The sequence below is a fragment of the Choloepus didactylus genome, chromosome 3 (assembly GCF_015220235.1).
Source record: "Choloepus didactylus isolate mChoDid1 chromosome 3, mChoDid1.pri, whole genome shotgun sequence".
NCBI lineage: Eukaryota > Metazoa > Chordata > Mammalia > Pilosa > Megalonychidae > Choloepus > Choloepus didactylus.
This window is the reverse complement of record NC_051309.1, coordinates 7,368,833-7,392,884: the sequence shown is the minus strand read 5'-3', so window position 1 is coordinate 7,392,884 and position 24,052 is coordinate 7,368,833. Positions and strand designations below refer to the sequence as shown.

General features: G+C 47.2%; 1 protein-coding gene across 9 annotated transcripts in view; it reads right to left on the bottom strand.

Moving 5' to 3' along the window:
- The window catches only part of LOC119529209 (dihydropyrimidinase-related protein 1), a 256,553-nt gene that overhangs the window by 39,979 nt on the left and 192,522 nt on the right, over positions 1-24,052 (bottom strand). For 8 of the 9 annotated variants that reach the window (XM_037829366.1, XM_037829364.1, XM_037829365.1 and 5 more), the window contains 3 exons: positions 15,424-15,512; positions 5,072-5,256; positions 1,114-1,278 (listed from right to left, as the gene is read on the bottom strand). In XM_037829366.1, the coding sequence (XP_037685294.1) occupies positions 1,114-1,278; positions 5,072-5,256; positions 15,424-15,512 (439 nt within the window). Of the gene's footprint in view, positions 1-1,113; positions 1,279-5,071; positions 5,257-15,423; positions 15,513-19,794; positions 20,030-24,052 lie in introns of all 9 variants that reach the window. The other variant, XM_037829373.1, reaches the window with a different exon arrangement.

Sequence of the window (24,052 nt, the reverse complement as noted above, 5' to 3'; positions counted from 1 at the left end):
TAAAATGTTAAGTGATAAAAGCAGGATTCCAAATAATAGCAATGGTACAACTCTGTGAGGAAAATGTCTATAAACAGACGGGCTGGAAGGGATAATCCTTAACATTAATTGTAAATTGCAATTGGGAGGTCAGACCAGAGACAATTTTTTTTTCCTTCTCTCACTTTTCTGATTTTTTTGTATTATAATGAGAAAATATATCACATATATTTTAAAAATTGAGGACATGTCCCAGCTCTCCTTGAAGCCCCACCATTTGATGCCGCCTCCTCAGAAAGCCCTCCCGGACTGCCCCTTTCCTGACAACAGCTCATGACCTGACTCATTCTCTTTCATCATTCTTTGCATCCTTTGTGTCTTCAGCTAATTTCACTCCATTCAAAGTAGCTGTAAAGTGCACCTTGTAAACTGTCTACACTGGGTAGACACCTGGTGTGAGCACAAACAGAGGGGCACGCAAGTGGAAGCAGAGATGAAGGGCCAGTCCCTTCCTTCACAGAGCTCAGTGTTTCATGGAAGAGCCAGACTCTGGAGCCAGTGCTCCAGAATCCAAGAACTAATGGAAATATTGCTTCAAAAGAGTTCCGAGTGAGCTGCTTTGGATATTCCAGGAAAGAAGTAACTCTGATGGGGAAAATGGAGAAGGAGATATTGGAGCTGGGCCTTGACAGGAGAGTAGAGGAGGATTTTGACAGGCAAAGAAGAAGAAAGGCCATTCCTGGAGGGAGGTGGGGCGGGGATAGAGCAAAGGCCCAGAGACGTAGCAGGTTTCAGAAACAGCACCCAAGATCACAAGTACCAGGATGCGTCTATGGTAGTAGAGCGAGATGAGCCAGGAAAGGAAAGGGGATAGACCAGGGGGGACTTCCTGCCAGGCCAAGGCCATCAGGACTTCTTCTGTGAACAAGGGGATATCTCCAAAGAGCTTAAAGTGGAAGAGGTCAGGCTTCCTAGACAGAGCAGCCTGTTTCCCATTGTTCTGTATGCAGTGGGATGCAGTTCACAATCAGGCTCCCAGGAGATGCAGAAAAAGGGATTTTAAATCCACACAATCGGATTCACCAGAGAACCAGGGATTCCAGCCCCCTGCCCCACTGCGAGGCTTTAACTGACCTTTGTCCTGCACCAGCACCTCCAGCTCCTCCCGAACGCCATCGTACCAGCTGGTGATGTCCACGTGGAGGGAGTAGTCACAGCAGGATTTGGTGTCAGCAGCTTCGTGCCACTTCTCAAAGGAGGTCAGCAGGCTGGACCCAGGTTCAGGGACAACATGGTCAACTGGGGCAGAAAAATACGCGTCATGTTCTAACGTACTTGGGACCCAAGTTGTTCCACCAAGTATTTACTGATCCTGTGGGTTCACAAGGGTGACAGATGCATCACCACCATCATCATCATCATCACCATCACCACCACTCACATCTTATCATCATCACCACCACCACCATCACCATCATCACCATCACCACCACTACCGCCACCATCACTATCATCATCACCATCTTATTATCCAGTCACCATCATTACTGTTATCGTCACTAATATCATTTTCTTCCCATCACCATTATCACTAATATCACCATCACTGCCATCATCTCCCTTATTCATCACCATCACCACCACCATCATCCCATCCCCACCACCTCCATCATCAAAGTCAACATCCTCTTCACCTCCACTACCATCACTGTCAATATTACCATCTTGTCACTGTCATTATCCAACCATCAGGGGTTATATAATCACCACTATCTTAATTCTTCATTACTAACATCATCATTTTGTCATTGTCTCCATCATCATCATCATTACAACTCTTTACTGAATGCTTACTGTATGTCAGATACTACCAAGGCTTTACATAAATTACCTTTTTTAATCCTCACAACCAGCCCATTAAGTGAATAATAATATCCCCATTTTGTGGATGAAGGAACTGAGGCTCCACAAGGGTAAGGTTCTTCCCCAAGGTCACCCAACTAGTAAGCAGTAGGGAGAAGTTTCCAACAGAGACCCTCCAGATGCAGAACTTGAGCTCTTAACCAATAGTCCACACAGCCTCCCTTCACATAGAACAAGATGAAAGAGACCTTAGAGACCAGAAATACATAAGCCCCATCATTCCTTTTTCAAATAAAATCTGAAATGTGAAGCAGATCAAAGGGAGAGTCACCTGTCTTCATAAACTTCACCTGACTCTACATATTCCTCTAACTACTGTCTCATGTCTCTACACATCCACCCTTCACAGTCCAGTGTCTGTGAGCAGTAATCTCCACTCACCTCTGCCCACTCACTCCTCCCTCCATCCTAGAGCATCAGCCTTTGCTAATCTGACCTTCCTGTCGATAGACCCAGTGGAGCCCACCAGCGCCCACTCTACCTGACCTCCCAGGGCACGGGTGCAGTGAATCACTCCTTCCTCTAGACTCGTTCCTCCCTGGGCTTCCATGTAACAGATCCTTCTGATTTTTCCCATTTAAGTAATGGAGCTCCTCATTGCTTGGACCTAGAACTTTCTATGCAGCTGCTGGTTACATTTACTGCTCCCTCGGAGCTACAGGAATCTTAATCCATCTGTTTCCTTGAGCTCTCCACCACAGTGACTCCAACACCCCTCAAACTCAAAATGTCCAAAACCTAGTTCAATATCCCCTCTCCCATCCCCTTCCCAAACTTGTCTCCTTCCCTGCCCCCCGGCTGCGATGGATCCCACCATCCTGACAGTTCCACAAGCCAGAAGTGGATGATCACCCTTGACGCTTCCTCTTCCTCATGTGCCCCATGTCTAATCCAGGACTGAGTACTGCTGACCTACCTCCTAAATACCTGGAGCTCTCCACTTCTGTCCATCTCCACCACCACTCCCCGCATCCAAGCCACCCCCATCTCTCACCTGCTCTACCGCAATCACCTCCCAACTGGTCCACCCCATCCAATCTGCTCCCCGCTTTTCTGGTCTCCACTTTGACGCCAGGATGATCTTTAACCCCAAACGCTCCTTAAAATATCTCAGTGGCTGCTATCACCCATGCGAAAAAGACCAAAATTCTGACCCTGGCCTCTTTCCAGTCTCAGCTCACACCGTCCTGCCTCTCAGTCTCCGCACTCCAGCCTCACTGGCTGCTCTCAGCTTCCTACACGGGAGATGCATCATCCCACCACTGGGCCTTGCTGCTCTCGCTGCCCTCTTCTCCCCAATAACTCTCACTCATCCCCAGATCCCTGAGCAAATGTCACTTCTCCAGGAGCTCTCCCTGCACCCCCACCCCTGAAGTGCAAAGCGCTGGGCACTTCCGAGGCACAGCACTTTACGTTGAGAGTTGAGAGAGTTTTATGGGCTGAAACCCTTCATAACAAGCATCACATCTGCTTTTGTTTGTTCTCTCCCCACCGCCTAGCACAGTGCCTGGCAGAGCAGCCCTCAATAAATGAATGAAGAAATGGGGGTGGGCACCCAGAGCCCCTCCCCGTCACCTGCACCCAGACCCCCCTCACTGTGGCCCTGGGGGTGCTTTCACAGGCCTTGGTGCTCCATGGCAGCGGCTTAGCCAGGGTTGCATGACTGGTGATGGGGGAAGAGCAAGTTGGGGCCCTGGGTATGCTGGAAGCTGGCCCTTCCCAAGAGCTTCCCATGTGCCACACCCTGCTCTAAAGAATCCACGCATTTCTCCCAACAGCCTGAGGGGGCCTCAGAGAATAATGCCCATGTTTCAGAGGAGGAAGCTGAGGCTCAGAGAGGCTAAGTTATTGCTCAGAGTTGTGCAGCCGCTGAGAGGCAGAGCGCAGGCTCCAACCCTGGCAGCCGGGATCAAGTTCAAGTCTACCCAGGTCCAAAGCCTGGGCTCCTCCCACTTCCCCAAGCAGCAGACACAAGGGGTGCCTTTAGGAGAGGGAGTGGAGCTAGGCTTGCCTCAGGAGTCCAGCCACACCCTCCTGGCTCAGGGGCTTGGGGCAGCTCAGACACTCAAGCCCACCCACAGCGGCCGGCTGACACCCACAGAAGAAACTTCCAAAGGGACTCCTAGGAAGGGAGAGATGGGGAGGGCTGGGCTGGTTCAGGGACCAGCCTCCTGGAGTTGGACAGTCGAACAGTTGCAGGGACATTAAACTCACCTATTGCAATGACAACCAAGAAAAAGCAGCTATTCAAAAACCACAACAGTCAGTTGCACAGGGCGGTGGGGGGAGCGTCTAGCCTCCCAGAGAGACCACCGTGGTAGAATGGTATTATCTGTCCATAGTTTCTCCTTCTTCCCCACCCTCACCATGGTTCACTGTGGGCAGAGTGCACATCCACGGACTGTGGGCTTTGACTGTGACTTGTTTCGGCCAAGAGAACGTGGATGGGAGTGACAGTGTGTAAGTGAGGAGGTGAGGTGGTAAGAGGAGAGACATCCACCGTAAGAAGACAATGGTTGAGTTAGTCATTGATTCCAGAATGAGAGACCCATGACGCCCACCCAAACCTGACCCACAGCCTAGAGCAGAGCCGCCCCAGCCCCCTCTCTGGCGCCCACAGTCCCGAGTAAGAAAAATAAATGTTGCTTGAGATTCAGGGAACTGTTTGTTACGCGGCACTGTCACAGCAGCACTGATGGATACAGCCTCAGGCTGAACCTCCATCACCCAGCTGTCATAATAACACCTGCGTCACCAGTTCCAAATCTTTAGCCACCTGCACACCATGTTCAGGATTTGGGGCTTTATTTCCTTATAATCCATATCATCCTTTATATAATAGGTTTCCTTAAATCAATTCACTACTTTTAAAAATCTCAGTGCCAACCTCAAACTCACCTGAAGCAATACTATCCAAGATGTGCTAGTCCTTTTATTTCAAGACACATCAATTATTATTTTTTTCAATGTCCGTATTGCCTATAAAATCATCTTGTGTACCACCAACGGCACACAAAATAAGCTTTGTAAAACACTGGCCTCTATCCCAAGGTTGCCCTGAGAAGAAATGAAATGACACCCTGGTTTCTACAAAGCATCTGTGTTGCTGCTGCTGGAAAAGATGACACCTCCCGGCCGGTACCGCCAAGGGGAGGACGGGGCAACTCACTGATCATGGTGGTCCCGCCCGCCAGGGCCGCCTTGGTCCCCTGGAAGAAGTCATCGGCGGCGGCCATCCCCTGCGAGGGCTTCTGCAGGTACGTGTTGACATCGATGCCTCCGGGGAGAACCATGCGTCCATTGGCCTCGATTGTCTTCACTCCACCAGGAACAATCAAGTTCTCGCCTATTTGTCTGGAAGCAAACCACAGAGACGGCCTTCGGTTCTTAAAGGAAAAATCATATGGGCAGTCCGGTGTGGACCTCCAGACCCACGAAATAAACATTTCCGAGCAAGGCCCACAGGATACCGGGTAGAGAGAGAGGCAACGCAGGGGGGTGCCTGCCCTCAAGGAACTCACGCTGAACGCCACACAGGTGAGACCAGCATCTCCCCCAGGTAGCAAAGGGCTCTGCACCACCTGCCACCCTGGACCACTCTGGGTGTGGCTGCTACCCCCTCGGGGACCACGAGTGGAGGGTCCGAGGGGACAGATGCAGGGGGGCTGCACGGCAGGGAGACAAGCTCCCTCTATCCTGCCGGCTTGCAGAGACGGGAGACCCGAGTTCTCATTTCAGCCAAACCTGCAGGAACACTGACCTCACAGAGCTCCTGAAGTGCCCTCAGGACCCAGGAGACAGCTAAGAACATCGTAAAAGGCTGCTGAGGGCAGGAGGATTTTCCTGAATTCTCTAACAGTTATCGGGTCCATTCCCCGATATGCTTGGTGCTTGCCAACTTCTCCAGGGGGACGGAGAATTCCAAGTGAGGGGAGGAAGGGACAAGAGCCTAAGAAACAAAGCCTTGCCCCGCTGGTCTACATGGGTGACTTATTCCGATGACCGGGGACGTCAGGGCTTTCTCTGTTGGCAACCCAGAGTCGGGGGGGAAGGGGGTGTCCAGGTGACAAGGGGAGGAGGCTCCACAAAGGCAGGGCAGGTATTCAGCAGCTTTCCAAGGTCAAGTCCCAGGTGACACCACTAGATGCAGCCACAAGCAATTCCGATTTAAAAAAAAGTAATGATAAAAAGAATCCAGTTGTTTTGAACTCCTTGAATTAGGCAGCAATATCAGTTTTCCTAAGTCACATAAAAACACTAGTAGCAGAAGGGGAGAAGGGGTATGGGATGTTTTGGGTGTTCTTTTTTATTTTATTTTTACTTTTTTCTTTACTCTGGAGTAATGAAAAAGTTCTAAAATCATGGCGATGAACACACAACTATATGATACTGTGAGCCATTGATTGTACACTTTGGATGGATTATATGGTGTGTGAACATATCTCAATAACATTGTATTTTTTAAAAAATAAGGAAACACCAGTAGCGAAGACATGGGCAATATTGTTTCAGTGACCAAAATGCCAGGCCTCAAACACGATCCACGCACGGGGTGGGCACAGCAGCCCCCCGCCCTTCTGGGCTCCAGGGAGGGGCTGGTGTAGCGAGCTGGGTGGGGGGCCTGGAGATGCGGGGCTTCTAGCTGGGGCTCTTCCCCAGAATCAGGACGTCATGCATTGTCCTTCCTAAGGCTGGAAACAAGTCTGTGTGCCAGGCTCAAAGCAAGCTGTTATCATCACACCACAGCCACGGCCACCTCTGCTGCTCCTGCCACATGCCAGTCCCCAACCCCTGCCCTCTGTAACCTCCAGCCTGATGTCACAGACACACTCCGCCCAGTCCTTCCAGCACCCATCTCCAAACACACGGGCTTAGGCAGGGAGTCGAAGGAGAGGGGTTCCCGGGCAGACGCCCCCAACCCTTAGAGTCAAAGCTGTTAACCGCGGGGTGGATCCCCTTCCAAGCACTTCATGGATTATCTCATTTAATTTTCACAGCAGCATTTAAAGAAGATGGGGCAAAGGTCAAAATCCCTAACAGCTGGCAAAAGCAGGGGTCCTGTCTGATGAGCAGGGGCACTGGCTGTACACACCCCACACTGCCTGACACATGGGTATCGGGGAAAACAGCCCCATCTGCTGGAGGCTGTAACTCACTCACCACGTTGGCTGCCAAGACCTATTGATAGGGGCACATTCCTATCAGGCGCAACAGTGAGACAGTCATCTCTCTTTACAAACCCTCTCTAATCTCTCGCCAACAACCCAGAGAGGCAGGAAGTATTTGCATTTTGCAGAAGAGCAAATGAACTCAGAGATGCGCAGTGACTTGTCAAGGTCACACAGCAAGTGAGTGGTGGGTCTGGCTTCAAGCCCACATCTTCCCAAGTCTAACATCGGGGCTCTGCTCACCAGGCTCAGCTGCCTCCCTGCTTCTCTGATGTAGGAGCAGCAGGTTCTCCCCAACAGGGATTAAACTAAATGGGGCCCCCGATGAATTAGGAGGAGAGCTCAATGCACGGGGCCCAAGAGCAATGTGTGTGGAAGGGAAGGAGGGGGAGCAAGGCAGCTCGGTGAGTCAGACACCCCCGGCACCCCCTCCATGACCCAGAAGGAGCCCACAGTGCCCAGCACTGGGCTCCCCAGGGCCGCGTGAATTGGCTGGAACCCTCAAGGAATCATAATTGGTTTTGCACAAAGCACAGCTGAGCAGCTTTTGGAAACCATTGGCAGATGGCCATAAAATAAAAGTCTTCTTGGGGTTTCATCAAATTGAAGCAAAATAATTGCATGTCCATGTGGCAGGTGGTCCCTGGGGACAGCACGGGGTACCTGTGAGGTCACTCCTTCCCTGCCCACACTTCTCAGCTGGTAAGGACTCCTGCTCACAGTGACCCCCAATGGCCCCCCAAGGCACTCAGCCATGGTCACTTGCTCTGCTCAGTGAGGCAAGAAAAGGAGCCCGAGGCTTAGAAAGCTTTTCAGCAATGAGACTTAGCACAAAAAGGAGCTTCCGAATAAGACGAACTCACAAATATTGGATTTCTGGAAATTGGATGTTGTCTGAACAATCTGGCTAGCCAGAGTCCTAAAACTCCAGGAGTTCATGCATACAGCAGGCACTTAACAAATGCAGCTCAACCAATGACCACCTGCCTCAGCTGTATACATGCTGGGGTTCAGAGCCCTGTAAGGGTCCTGGCCCAGGAGGGGCCAGAGAAGAAGTGGTAGGTTCAGACCTCAGACAACACGTGGCTTGTGGGGTGGTGTTCCCACAAAGATTCTCAGCATTATTTTACCTTCCATGCCCCAGAACCCCAAAGTCCCATACAAAGAGCAAGCTTACCCCACGGTTGTATTCTCTGTACTAGGTAGTTGTTGGGTTAGAAAACCACATTTTTTTATACATCTCAGCACACTCATCTCACCACCCAACCTGCCAGTATCCCCGTTCTGGTTCCAGACTGCACGGTGGCTGAGCCCGGGGTCCCCCTCCATCTGCGTGTCAAGATTCACTGGTTCACACTTGCACGTAATCAATACCCTGGGCCACGTTCTCTGTGCTAGGCTCTGGGCTAGGCCCCAGGGGCGAGAGGCAATGAGGCTTGGTCCCAGGCCAAGGAACACATGGTTTTTGTGAGGAAACCAACAAAAACACTGAAGGTTCCAGTGCGGGGTGATGATGCTGTGACAGAAAGCAGGACATGGGCTGGGAGAGCCAAGGGGACACAGCCAACAGCCTCGGAGTCAGAGAGGGCTTCCTGGAGGAGGAATTACATGAGCTGGCACAGGAGGACTAACAGAGCTAAGAGGAAGGCAAGGAAGATGGGATACAAGGGAAGAGCTGGGCAGAGGACCCAGGGGTGTGAGGTTCTGATGTTAGAGCAGCTTGGGAAGTTGTGTGAATGCAGTTTTCAGTATAGCTGGGAAGAGGGGGCAAGGGGAGGGGAGGGACTGAAGCTGGAGGAGGGGAGGCCAAGCTGCACTTGAAGTGGGAAAGGTCTGGGACCGATTCGAGGGGCGGTAGACGGGGCTGCCTGGGAGGCAGGGAAGGGCTGGAGGCTGCCGGAGCACCCACTCTGCACAGGGTCCTTGGCACAGTCGTCTCATCGGAGGCTCACAAAACTCCACAGCCTCCCCCGGGGACCCATCACCATCATCAAGGTCCTTTTGGGTCCCAGGACAGTCCTGTGAGTAGGACACACTCTGGCTGGACTCACACCTGACTCAGATGCCCGCCTGCCTCTCCTTCCCGAGCCAGCTGCCCAGCCCGGATTCCCAGGCAGCATGCACCTCCACTTCTCCAGATTCCACGGAAAACAGCTGGCCAGTCAGGGAATCCCGGGCACTCCTGATATCAAAGAAAGAAGCACGCATCTCCACTGCTAGCCAATAAAACACAGAAGGTCACGTAAAAACCACTGCCCATGACCTCTTTGGAGGGGGCATAGCTTCCCAAAGGAAAGGGAGGGGCCCAGCTTTATGGCCCACCTTTCCGGAACCAGACCCCAAAGCCTGGGGGAGGAGAGCCACAGGCCACACCCCCTCACACAGGAGGTGACAGGCTGCACCTGCCGAACAGAAAAGCACAGGTGTATTAATCTTCTAAGAAAAACCATCAGGGGAACCAGATACTGAATATTTCCTCCTTCTGTGACCTGAACCTGTTCTCGTCTGATTGGGGTGGCCTAGGAGGTCAGATGCCTAGACAACAGAAAACTACAACCTACACTAACAAAAGAACAAAAACGAAGCTATGACCCAGTCAAAGGAACAAACATACATTTCAACTGAGATACAGGAATTTAAACAACTAATGCTAAATCAAAAACTTTGGAGAATACTTCACAAAAGAGATAGAGGCTGTAAAAAAAACACTGGGAATATATACGGCAGAAATTGAAAGTTCAAAAAAACAACTAGTAGAATCTGTGGAAATGAAAGGCACAACACAAGAGATGAAAGACACAATGGAAACATACAACAGCAGACATCAAGAGGCAGAAGAAAACACTCAAGAACTGGAGAACAAAACACCTGAAAGCCTACACACAAAGGAGCAGATGGAGAAAAGAATGAAAAAATATGAGCAACATCTCCGGGAACTTAAAGATGAAACAAAGTACAAGAATCTACGTATCACTGGTATCCCAGAAGGAGAAGAGAAGGGAAAAGGGGTAGAGGCAATAATAGAGGAAATAATCAATGAAAATTTCCCATCTCTTATGAAAGACATAAAATTACAGATCCAAGAAGCGCAGCATACTCTAAACAGAATAGATCTGAATAGGCCTACGCCAAGACACTTAATAATCAAATTATCAAATGTCAAAGACAAAAAGAGAATCCTGAAAGCAGCAAGAGAAAAGCAATCCGTCACATACATAGGAAGCTTAATAAGACTATGTGCAGATCTCTCAGCAGAAACCATGGAGGTAAGAAGGAAGTGATGTGATATATTTAAGACACTGAAAGAGAAAAACCTCCAACCAAGAATCCTATATCCAGCAAAACTGTCCTTCAAATACGAGGAAGAGCTCAAAATATTTTATGACAGACAATGAGAGACTTTGTGAATAAGACACCCTCCCTACAGGAAATACTAAAGGGAGCACTACAGAGTGATAGAAGAGAGGAGTGCGTGGTTTGGAACACAATTTTGGGAGATGGTAGCACAGCAATGTAATTACACTAAACAAAGATAACTATGAATACGGTTGAGAGGGGAAGGTGGGGAGCATGTGAGACACCAAAAGAAAGGAGGAAAGATAAAGACTGGAACTGTGTAACTTGGTGAAATCTAGAGTGTTCAACAATTGTGATAAAATGTACAAATATGTTCTTTTATGAGGGCAACAAGAAAATGTCAACCTTGCAAGGTGTTAAAAATGGGGAGGCATTGGGGGAGGGATGCAATCAGTGTAAACTGGAGACTGTAACTAACAGAATCATTGTATTATGCTTCCTTTAATGTAACAAAGGTGATATACCAAGGTAAATGCAGATAAGAAGGGGGGATAGGGGAGGCATGTAGACACTTGACATTGGTGGTATTGTCTGACTCTGTACCCTACTTTGATTTAAGATCACTTTTCTTTTTGCTACTTCCTAGCTGTCATTTTTTTCCTCTTTCTTTTGCCTCTCTACCTTCTTTGATGCTCCCTCCTGCCTTGTGGAAGAAATGTAGATGTCCTTATATAGATAGTGGTGAAGGTGGTAAACACATAAATATGTGACCATACAGAGAACCATCGATTGTTTACTTAGGATGGAATGTATGGGGTGTGAACAAAACCATCTTAAAAAAAAATGGGTTGATGACAAAACCTCAAGGGCAATATACTGAATGAAATAAGCCAGACACATAAGGACAAATATTGCAGGGTCTCACTAATAAGAACTAATTATAGTATGTAAACTTATAGACATGAAATATAAGGTACCAAGATATAGGACGAGGCTTAAGAATGGGGAGTGGTTGCTTAGTATGAGCAGAATGTTCAACTAGGATGAACTTAAATGTCTGGAAATAAACAGAGGTGTAGGTAGCAAGATGTGAGAATAACTAACAGTGCTGAATGGTGCGTGAATGAGGAGGAAAGGGGAAGCTCAGAGTCATATATGTCACCAGAAGGGAAGTTGGAGGTCAAAAGATGGGAATGTATAAAACTGAATCCTAAGGTGGGCAATATCCATGATTAACTGTACAAATATTAGAAAACTCTTCCATGAACCAGAACAAACGTATGACAATACAACTAGAAGTTAACAATAGAGGGACATATAGGGAAGAAATATATACCTATTGCAAACTATATACTACAGTTTGCAGTATTTCAACATTCTTTCATAAACGGTAACAAATGTACTATACCAACACTACAAGTCAGTAATTGAGGGGGGTTGGTTAGGGATACAGGAGGATTTGAGTTTCCTTTTCTTTTCCTTTTTTTTTTCCCCCCATCTTTCACTTTATTTCTTGCCTGGAGTAATGAAAAGGTTCTAAAAATTGAACAAAAATTAAGTGTGGTAATGGATGCACAGCTGTATGAGGGTACCAGGGGCAATTGATTATACACTTTGGATCTTTGGATAATTGTATGGTATCTGAACAATCCCAATAAAAATTAAAACAAAAAACAAAAACCACTGCCCAGGGTCTCATAAGCAGGACAGAAGAGGGAACCAACAGGGAGTGAGCAAAGGAAAACCCCAGTCCCGATGCAGATCTATTCCTTACGTGCCAAGGCTGGGGGTGGAAGCCGAACATTCCTCTGGTCTCACCTTGTGCTGGTTTGAAATTGTTATACACCCCAGAAAAGCTAAGCTCTGTTAATCCAATCTGTGGGAGCAGACATATTGTGGGTAGGATCTTCTGATGAGGTTGTTTCCATGGAGATGTGACCCAACCAATTGTGGGTGGGATCTTTTGATTAGATTATTTCCATGGAGATGTGACCCCGCCCATTCAGGGTGGTTCTTAATCCTTTACTGGAGTCCTTAAGAGAGCGCATGGAGAGAGAGATTGCTCAGAGCCAACACAGACCTAGACATTTAGAGATGCTAAGCTAAGAGAGGAAGCCCACAGTTTGCCCCAGAGAAGCTAACCAAGAACCCACAGATACTTAAAGAGAAGCCACTGGCATGAGAAGCTGAGAGAGACATTTTGGAGAGAAGCTAAGAGATGAAATCCAGAGTTTGCCCCAGAGGAGCTACGAGAGGACCCCCAGATGCTTAGAGAGAAATGCCCTGGAAGAAACAAACAAGGACACACAGGAGCTGAGAGAGAAACTAAGACAGAAGACCAGAGACATTTTGGAGAAAGCCACAGAAACCAGAAGCAAAACCCGGGAAGGCCCAGCAGACTCCGGCCATGTGCCTTTCATGTGACAGGAGCCCCAGATGCCATTGGTCTTTCTTCAGAGAAGGTATCATCCTGTTGATGACTTAACTGGGACATTTTCATGGCCTTAGAACTGTAAATGTGTAACCTAACAAATCTCCTGTATAAAAGCAAATCCATTTCTGATATATTTGCATTTTGGCAGCTTTAGCAAACTGGGATAGACTGTATATGTTCTGAATCAGCGTCCACTCTATGGTGCTGTTTCTCCCATAGCCAGGATTCATGGGTCCAGGAATCAAGGGGTGGAAATGGGAGTGGCACCACTCACTATCACTCCTAGTGATCCACTAGGGAAATTTTTGCTTCCTGTCTCTGCAAGCTTAAGCTCTGCTGGTCTACAAGTCTTATTTCCAAAAGGAGGAGCGCTTCCACCAGGAAACACAACAATAATCCCATTGAACTGGAAGTTAAGACTGCCACCTGGCCACTTTGGGCTTCTTATGCCTCTGAATCAACAGGCAAGGAAGGGGATTACTGTACTGGCTGGGGTGATTGATCCTGACTATCAAGGGGAAATAGCACTGCAAATACACAATGGAGGTAAAGAAGAGTTTTCCTGGAATACAGGAGATCCCCTGGGGCGTCTCTTAGTACTGCCCTGCCCTGTGATTCAAGTCAATGGAAAACTGCAACAACCCAATCCAGGCAGGACTACCAATGGCCAAGAAACTTCAGGAATGAAGGTTTGGGTCACCCCACCAGGCAAAGAACCAAGGCCAGCTGAAGTGCTTGCTGAGGGTAAAGGGAACATGGAATGGGTAGTGGAAGAAGGTGGTGATAAATATGAACCACGTCCACGTGACCAGTTACAGAAACGAGGATCATGATGATGTGAATATTTCCTCCTTGTTTTGTTATGTTTGTATTTGTACATAAAGCAAATATCTTTGTTTTCTTCTCTATCTTATCCCCTTATCACATGACATAGTTGTATTGTTCATTTCTTAGTATTTAAGTAATAAGATATCATGTTTAAGAGTGAATGGTACACAAGAACTCGCACTCTATTCAGGAGAGATTTAGTGTGTTTCTGGTTGTACGCAGGATAGCTGGGAATTGTTAGGCAAAACATATGTCTGTTATTGTGTTCTATTTAGGGACTAAGTATGTTTTAAGGTGATGTATTGTACCAGTTTGGATATATTGTGTCCCCCCAAAAGCCATATTCTTTAATACAATCTTATGGAGGCAGATGTATCAGGGCTGCTTAGGTTGGAATCTTTTGATTGTTTCCATGGAGATGTGACTCAATCAACTGTGTGTGAAACATTTGATTAAAATATTTCCATGGAGATAGGGACCCTGCCCATTCAGGGTGGGTCTTGATTTAATCACTGGAGTCCTATAAAAGAGCTCACAAACAGAAGGAGCTCAGAGCAGTTTAGTGGGACGTTTTGGAGAGAAGCTAAGAACTGACACTTGGAGATGTCTGGAGACATTTGGAGATGCTAGCCTAGAGTTTGCTTGGGATAAACTAAGAGAGGATCCCTGATGCTTAGATGCACAGGAGCTGAAGAAGCTAAGAGACAAGCCTAGAGACATTTTGGAGAAAGCCATGTTGAAATCAGAACCTCAGAGCAAAGAATCGGCAGACGCCAGCCACATGCCTTCCCAGCTATCAGAGGTTTTCCAGATGCCATCGGCCATTCTTCAGTAAAGCATTAGCAAACCGGAACATACGTACAGCTGCCAAGCTAAAAAGGGGTGAACTGTGATGACTAGGTTCATGTGCCAACTTGGCCAGGTAATGGTGTCCATGTGCCTGGTCAAGCAAGCCCTGACCTAACCATTGCTGCAAAGGCATTTTGTGGCTGGTTAATAAACCAGAAGGCTGGTTTATTAAATTATCAGTCAGCTGATTGCATTTGTAGCTGATTACATCTACAATCAACTAAGGGAATGTCTTCCACAATGAGAGAATCCAATCAGTTGTATTTAATCCAGTCAGCTAAAGACTTTCAAGGGAGAAGAGAGAACTTGCTTTTTTTTTTCCTTTAGCCAGCCAGCCTCTCCTGGAGACTTCATCGAAGACCTTCATTAGATTTGCCAGCTTGCAGCCTGCCCTATGGAATTTGGACTCACACATCCCCACAGTTGCATAAGACATTTTTATAAAATTTCGTATTTACAGATATCTCCTGTTGGTTCTGTTTCCCTAGGGAACCCTGACTAATACACCCCTTTTTCTGGAAATTCCAGGCAGGTAGAAGAAAGAGCTGTGAATTCAGTCAGATGTAATAGGTTGGATGTTATAGAGCAAGTTAGGGGCAAAGTTACTTAACATCATTGCCCCACCACCCCCACCACCACTTCCACAACAATAAAACAGGGGGGCGCAGGGCATGCATTTCACAGGGTTAATGTGCATTTAAAATGAGATGGCCCATGGAAGGGATGTAGCAGAGGGCCTGGCACGGGGCACACTTGGTTCAAGCCAGCCCCGTCTCCGCCTGCATTTTGGACTCCCCCCCAAACCTCTCTGGGGATCTCTATTCCTGCCACCCCCAGGAACTGGGATGGCACAGCGGGCTTCCGCCCCATCTAAGGGCCAGGCAGTGGAGGGGAGACATGTTTCTTCAAAGCAGAACTCAAAGCATCCCCTTGGGGTCAACCAACTTTATCAGTCCATCCTCCAGGTAGACATCAGCATAGAAGGACTGGTCATCGTTGACGATCCGTCCACCTTTGATAAGAAGCCGGTCACTCTGAAAAGCGAAGGAAAGTTTTCAGTGTCAGTGATGGAAAATTAGGACACAAGGTTTTCTTTCTTTTTAACTTTCAGTACAAAAATTTGCAAACATTTTCAAAGGTAAAGAAACAGCATAAATAGTCCCCTCATGCTCGTCACTGATTCAACAGCTTCAACAATCACTGTTCTTGTTTTACCTATTCTCCCCACACAAATTTTTATGTTTTATTTTGTTTTGGCTAAAGTGTCTTCAAACAAATCCCAAACATTCCACCCCTAACTACTTGAGCACGTATCTCTAACTGATGAGGGATTTTAAATAGACATAACCACAATCCATTACTGCAGCCGACCCAATTACATCAATTCCTTCCCATCAGCCGGTAACCAGGCCATGTTCAATTCTGCTTAATTGTCTCAGAAATGACTTTTTTTCAGTTGGGTTGTTTGAACCAGGATCCCAAGTTTCCACTCTGAGTCTGTTCATAGTTCTCTGCTGTCCGTTGAAATCTCTACTGATCCCTCCTTCCTTTTTAATATCATATTATTGAAGAGACTGGGTCATCGTTAGAACAGGAATTCCTTAATGCATTATTATTGAATATATTATCAATCAATTTAGAGAAAATTTTAAAGATAATGAAAAGAAAGGAAAAACTCTACTTCCCACCACAACCTCCATGGAGATTCTGATATTTCTCGTCATCTTTTTCTCTTAATTTCCAGAGCTGTGATCACATATCCACTCCCTCGTCCACACAACCATGAAATGTCCGACGTCGGCACCAAGCCCTGGGCCAGGCCACAAGGAACAGGGGAGTCAGGGCCACAGCTGGATTTGCGATGCTCGAACTGCTAGTCAGATGGAGAGACAGGTGTTTACCACGCCAGGGTACTGGGGGTCCCAGGAGAAGTATGGGGTGCCTGCTATGGGAGCAAAGTGAAAGCACTGCCAGCCTTCCCCAGGGAGTCAGGCAAGGCCGTCTCAGATTTGGAAAATAAGTGGAGATCAGCTGGACCAAATGGCTGGGGGAGAAGGCCAGGGAGGGCAAATGAAGAGAGAGATGCAAAGGGCAGAGAGAACTGACGTGCAAAGGCCCACAGGCACCAAAGAGGGTGGCAAATTCTGAGAGCCAGAAACCCACCCATCTGTGTCCTTTTTTGGATTTTACCATAAGCATGTCCCAAGTTATTACATGTTCTTTATACCCATAATTCTTAAACGGCCACAAAACATTCCAACTTACGGATATAAAATAAATTATTTAATTATCCCTCCATTGTTTGGCATTTAAATTATTTCCAATTTTTCCTGATTATACATAATCCTGCAACGAACATCTTTGTGCACCAAGCTTTCTCCTTAGTTTGGGTTATTCTGTCAGACTAAATTCTCAGAAGCCTAACAAACTACTCAAACGGCATAAACCTTGTCTATGTTCCTCGATGCCTATGACCAAATTGCTTTCCAAAAGTATTGCCCAATTTGCCATGCAAGAGACCACCAAGCACCCTCGGTAATCATCAATATTTAATAACTTGTGTTTCTTGGAGGATGAGAAATTTTTCCCATGTGCTTATTTACTGTTTGTATTATTTCGGAGCTGCAGAGGCGATGACGAATAAAACACAGCCCCTGCCTCACGGAGTTTCTCGTCTCTGGGTGGGGGGAGAAAGACAGTACCAGGGACTAGGGATCCAGCGTAACCACTTCTGAAGTTGTGCCTGCGGTGGGTTCACCTGAGACGAGGACTTGGAGGCATGCAGCTTAAGGAGGAGGTGATGCTAGGAAGCTGGAGTGAGGACGTGGGAGACAGAGGTGGGCCTGGAAATCCAACAAAGGATGCACAATCACATGGTCAAGGCCAGGGGCAATTGGGGCTGGATCCACCGAGACCCTCTGAGGAACCTCGGAATGATCCTATCACTGCAATGAGTCAGCCAACAGCACGTGCCAGGAGGTGCAAGCCAAGGATGCTTAATGACCCCAGAGAAGGAGCACTGACCCCAAACTAAGGCATCGGGGAGATGTGCTTGAGCAGAAACAGGTCATGTAGTCAGCTGCTCAAACCCCAGTGGGTCCCCTTCTCATTGGGGAGAAAGCCAAGTTCAGCAAGGTCCTACCTAATTAGTATCCCCACCATCTCGGCAAGGCTCACGCTCTCCCTACCTGAAAGCCCTTCCCTTGGCAGCCCTGTAAGAAACACCAAACACCCCTGCTCTGCCAGCACTGTCTACACCCCTTGCCCACGCCATGCTCTCACAGTGCTGATCATAGTACCATTCAACTTACTTTATGTTTACATGTTCGTTTAAAGTGCAACTCGCCCTTCTGGAATCAGAGCCGCTGAGTCACCCCTCAGGCTGTGCACAGCACAACCCCAGGGCACGGACAGCACATGCACTGGAGGAAGGGCACCCCCTGGAGTTGTGCCATGCGGTGGCCCTTTCTAGACTTAGCTCCATGGGGCAGGGACTTACGTCAGTTTTCTTCACTGCTGCATCTCCAATACGTCAAACCCACCCTGGCCTGATGAATGAATGAAGGGCTGAAAGAACAAACAAGGAAGTGACTGGACTGATTCCTGAAGGATGAATGAGCCAAGTTGGAGAGAAAAGGCGTCAGAGGCAAAGAGAAGACAACGAGGCAAGGGGAGAAGTGTGAAACGACACATCCTGCTCCCCTGCAGGAGAGGCTCTGGGGGAAACCGAGTCACCCCCAGGCCCACAAAGGAGCAACCATGGTGCGTGTATCCCCAGGGAAGAGACCAACTGAGCCCCCAGGAGGATACTCCAGGGCCAAGGGAAGAGGAGGCCCGAGCTCTGCTCTAAACCACAAGCATATCCAGGAAGCCAAGACAAGCCGGTGTGCCGGCTTCCCCCGGCCCCAGGAAGCAAGGAAACGTGAGTCCTCGGCAGGTGGCACGGGACTTCTGCCCAGTCGCCTACTTGCAGCCGCCTGCCTGTCACAGTTAATAGCAGGTTTCCCAGGCACGGCCTGAAAGGTGGTATTTTAACGTGCTGCGTGCCAGAAAGGCAGCCCCTCCTGGAATCACATGGTGGCGTGTGTTCAAATCCATCACCCGCCAACCATCACCAGTTATCGGGTGCAGAAACCTCAAGGGGTCTGAGGTCTTAGGGTCTCTCAGAGGCCAGAATATTTCTGGAAAAATAAAATAAGCTCATAATAAGGCAAAAGCTGATGTGATTTCCTCATTTTCTTTCTTAAAATCAAGAATTCCTCCACCCCCTAGTCAATAATTTCAAAGCCAAGTTCTTTGGAATGCAAATTCTGAAGGATTTTAATAGGTGTTATTCCAAAAGGGGGTTTCCAGGTGCAAGAGTTTTAAAAATGCTGAGTTGAACGGAAGTAAAGTGTGGCTTTAATGACAGGACTTGTCAAGTCCTTCTCTCTGCTGCTGTGGAAAGTGAATACTCAAGAGGGAAATTAGGTTACTTCTTTCCAAACTTAGATTCTTAAGTTTTGTGGAGAATCTGACAAGGACACGTTTCCGTAGAAGAAACCTTAGGAAATGTGCTTTAGAGAAGTTATGTGTTCAGTGACAGTTTGTGCTGAAAAGGTTCTTATGGAATGTTCCAGATGATCTCTGAGGGAAACGAGGTTCCAAGACAGATGTGACCTCTAAAGCCATACAACATAAAAGACTGGAGATTAAACTCAAAAGCTTTCTAACTTCCTGGCAAGCACTGGGAAGTCCATTAGATCATACTTTCATCACATTTTTAAACATTCATGCTCTAGAATCCATGACACTCCATTAACAGATGCAATTTAGGAAAAGCCCAGGTCTGACAGGATCCGAGAACCCAGAACTCTAAGGCTCCCTTTCTCCATTCATAAAACATGAGTGTTAAGAGCTCACAGAACCGAAGGAGAAAAAAAAGATCCCACAGACCTGAATGCCGAAAAGAGTGAATTTTACTGTACATACATTTTTAAAATTTTAATAAAATAAAATCCACATCGAAAAGAAAAAAATAACAATGTCAGCCCTGTCCCTGGCTCTCACAGGATAACTACAGATATGAATGATGGCACGCTCTGTATAAAAATTACTATTCATGTACTTTAAATAAAATATCTGGTTAAAAATTCAACAAAAGCCTAAGAGCTCAATTCAACAGCTAGGGCATGCCAGCGATCACCAGTTCATCCCACAGCAACAGTATTTCCTAAAGCAGCCACGTAGTGCACATCCTTGCACACGTGTCATGTAAAAGCAAAAGCTCCCGAGCCAGGCAGGTGGAGGCTCCCACCCTGCCCCGTGACTTCTTACCTCATTATCCATGAGCTCTGACCTCTCCAGGCCACACAGGGCTGTCATGAGAATTCAATGGGGTACGGATGTAGAGTGCGTGGCACAGGGCTGGCCACAGAGATACTCAGTAGAGATGTGCTGTTGATCCTTGGCTATTTTCAGAGGCAGGAACTACAGTCGATAAGTATTTGTTTAAGAACGGGTGTGTGCAGCAGAAGGAAACAGTTCTTGCCCTTCGGGAGTTCTTGGGCCACTGGAAGAGACAAGAGTCCTAACCAGTCCCTGACACCCCAGTGTGGGAAGGACAGTGACAGTGGGAAGCACTGAGGGTCTCCACTGCCCCCCACCAAGGGGAATGAAACTGCTTCTGAGGTTGGAGAACAAGTAAGGATTAGCCACACAGTAAAGGAGAAAAGAGATTCCAAGGAGAGGAAAGAGCATGGGGGAAAGCCCAGAGGTAAGAAGGCAGCCGGCAGGCTTGGGGGTCTGTAAGCGTTTCCTCTGGCTGAGAGTGGGGGGCCTGCAGGGGTATTTGGGAGCAGATCACAGGAACCCCAATACCACGTGTGCAGGGGAGACCAGGCTCCATCGTAACGGTAATGGAAGGGTTTCATCAGGGAAGGACTTGAACTCAGACTTTACACGAAGCCGTGGCAGAAGCAGACAAAGGGTCACTCATCATCTTTATGGTTCCCTCAAAGTTGTGCCCTGGATCTCACAATAAGAAAAGTATCGACCAAGTCTGCAGCATGTATAGAGGGCCTTAAGAAGGGTCCATGTCCTTTGAGTCTGAAATTTACTGCTGGAAATTTGTTGTCAGGAAAATGTCACAAACAGGATCAAAAAATTATATACAAAGATGTGATCCAGATTTCATTATACTGTTACAACCATACTGCTAATGGGGTTTCATTCAGCTACCAAAATATATTCCAGGAATTTTTAAAGACAAACTAAAGTTCCTGATGACAAAATGAAAGGTAGGAAAGCAAAATACCATACTCTACATACTAATTCAAGTGGAAGTGGGTCTTTCTGGTAGTAATTGACTTCCCACAGGGCAGACTTTGGGGGTGTCTTCCCAGACCCCCACTGCCCGCTGCACACACTGATGACACTTAGGGGTCACTGCTCACATGCCCATCTCCTGCCAAGCAGGGCACCCCTCCCATGGTCAGTAGACCCTGCGCTTCATCTCTACCTCCCCAGGCCACCAGGAGCCCACAGAGTACTGAGAAAATGTTTGTTGAGAAGGAGAGGTGGTGCTAGAAAAGAGGCACAAAGGAAGGAAAAAGAAAGTTTGAAAAGAGGGAGAGAGAAGGGAAAAAAGGTAGGGTAAGATAGAATGATAAAGAGGTAACGAAGGATGGAAGAAAGAGGGAAGAGCTAGAGGGAAAGAGAGAGGGGAGAAGGGAGAAAGGAGTAGACCAACAATGAAAAGTCTCTCTCTTCTCTTTCAAAATTCCCTGAATAAAGCCCAACCCCACTGCCTGGGAACAGAAGCTTGTAAGTGCAGGGCCCGTACAAGATCATGATGCTGAAGGGTCTCGCAAGAAGCCCAAACCCTGGTGCTGGGCTGTAACCACGTCTCTACTGCCAAGTGCCTTGTCACATCAGAGAAGCAGCCCAGGAAAGGGGAAGGGCTCCTTCTCCAAACCTGCTATTAGCCCTCGTCCAGCCCCAACTGGGAGGAGAGAGCTGGTGTTGGCAGTACACTTTTGTTCTCTCCACAAACGTGATATATTCTGTTGAGCTCTGCTTATAAAAATTAGCCTTTAAAGCTCTAGGCATTCTTCCCCCATACAACAGCAAAACAAACAAAAACAGCCTCCACTAAGAGGGAAGGTTCTGGATCGCAGTGAATTTTCTGCATCATCATTTGTCCCTGAGTGACGCATTAAGCCTCCCTGGGGTCTGTTCTCCCTCCTGCATGGTGGGAATAAAATCTGACGTCCCCTCCACAAAGCTGCTCATGGAAGATACAGATTAAGGTCTGGGGCTCCTCAGCAGAAAAAAGACACACGAGTCACACGAAACCAATGTTTATCCAAAACTCAATGGATCAGCACCTTGGCTATCTGGAAAACAGCAGAGAGCCCAGAAGTCATTACTGGAGAGGGCAGTGAAGCACTGTGAGAAAGCCAGTATATCCTACAGACCCAGGCACAGTGATCCGAAAGCTTCAGGTTGCACGCCATTGGTGGAGAGCCGAGGAACAAAAGGGGGTGGGGGCCTGTGCTGTCCGTGGTTCTGAAATGCCAATAGGAGCTGGAAAAGCAAGGTTTCTCCAAATCCTGGAACACCTAAGGTAGCTCTCTCGTACCTCATCCAGCCTTGAAGTTCTTCACTGCTTTTCCTTCTCGGCTCCCTGGCAAATTTGTAATTATTATATTCCCACATTACCAAAATAGTCATGGCATGCTTCACAATGTACGTAGCTGATTTCAAATACTTTAAAGTCTTTGGATCACCCTTTCAAGCACTTTAATTATCCCACCACAGGAAGTTGTGGGGAGAGCATGCAACGCCCATCTGCCCCCCTACAAAATTGCATTAATACAGGAATTGGAATGTGGGATGAATGGATGGGTGAGTGTCAAAACAGGATCTCAGAAACATGGTCTTCATGATGAGACAGCTCTTGTAGATTCTGATGAGGCTGCCTGGTTCATCAATGGAAGGGGAGCAAATCTCAGGATAACTAAATGACCAGAAAGTCCTGGAAAGATGAAGAAACTCTTCCTACTTAAAGGGCAGTCAAGGAAACAAGCCTCAAAGAGGATCAGGGAAGCCTGGTGTCCTTGTTTTCTAATGCTGGCATTATGTAAAATACCAGAAACGGATTGGCTTTTATAAACGGGGTTTACTGGGTTACAAGTTTACAGTTCTAAGACCATAAAAGAGTCCAAACTAAGGCATCAACATGAGGATACCTTCACTGAAGAAAGGCAGATAGTGTATGGAACTCCTCTATCAGCTGGGAAGGAACATGGCTGGCATCTGCTGGTCCTTTGCTCCCAGGTTCTGGTTTCAAAAGGTTTTCTCCAAAATGTCACTGGGATTCTGTCTCTCTTGGCTTCTCTTAACTCTCTGCTTGGCTTTCCTGGGGAATTTCTCTGTAAGCATCTGGGAGTCCTTGCTTAGCTTCTCCAGGGTAAACTCTGGGCTTCATCTCTTAGCTTAGCATCTCCGAATGTCCTTCTGTCTGCATCTCTAAGCATCTCCAAGCGTCAGCGTCTGTGTCAGCTCAGTGAACTAATCGAGACCCACCCTGAATGGGCAGGGCCCACACCTCCATGGAAATAATTTAATCAGAGGTCTTACCCACAGTTGGGTGAGTCACATCTCCATAGAAACAATCAAAAGGTTCCACCCTAATCAAAGACTAATAAGTCTGCCCCAACAAGATTGCATTAAAGAACATGGCTTTTGTGGGGAACATAATAGATTCAAACCAGCACACTGGTTTTAGCAGAAATGTGCTTGTCCACAAATTGAATCCAGGTGGAACTGCTCTCTCTCTCTCAAAATGGAGGGAAAGTCAAGGTGAATTTTGAAAGTTATTAGGCCTTCAAATCTCACAATCCACTTATGTCAAAGCTCATATGTATAAATCAAAAATTCAACAGGAACACAGAATCCTGCACATGAACACTTTCGGCACATGAATGCTTATGGCAGTTGGAAACCTCCAAGACATCCTCAGCAGGTGAATGGATTCACAAACTGTGGCACATCCATACAATGGAATGTTCTGAATGTATATTGCTAAGTGAAAGAAGCTAATCTGAAGAGGCTACATACTGTATGATTCACTATCTGACATTCTAGAAAAAGTAAAACTATAGAGACAGTAAAAAGACCAGCAGGTGCCAGGGCTCCAGGGGTGGCAGGTGTGCAGGTGGAGCAGAGGGCACTTGTCAAACCCACAGAACTGTACAACACAGAGAGTGAACCTTAGTGTAAATTATGGTTAATGATAATCTTTCAACATTGGTTCATCAATTGTAGGAAATGTATCACACTATTTCAAGATGTTAGTGATTAGAGAAACTGTGGATGGGGGTAGAGAGGAGGTATAAGGAAATTTTCTGTATTTTCTACACAATTTTTTATGTAAACCTAAAATTTACCTTTAAGAAAGTCTCTTAAAATCTAAAAAATAAAAAAAACCAATTTAGTAGAATAGCTAGGTATACCCCCAATCTCTCTCTCTCTCCCTCTCTCCTCTCTCGTCTCTCTCTCTCCTCGTTCCTCTCTCTTCTCTCTCTCTCTC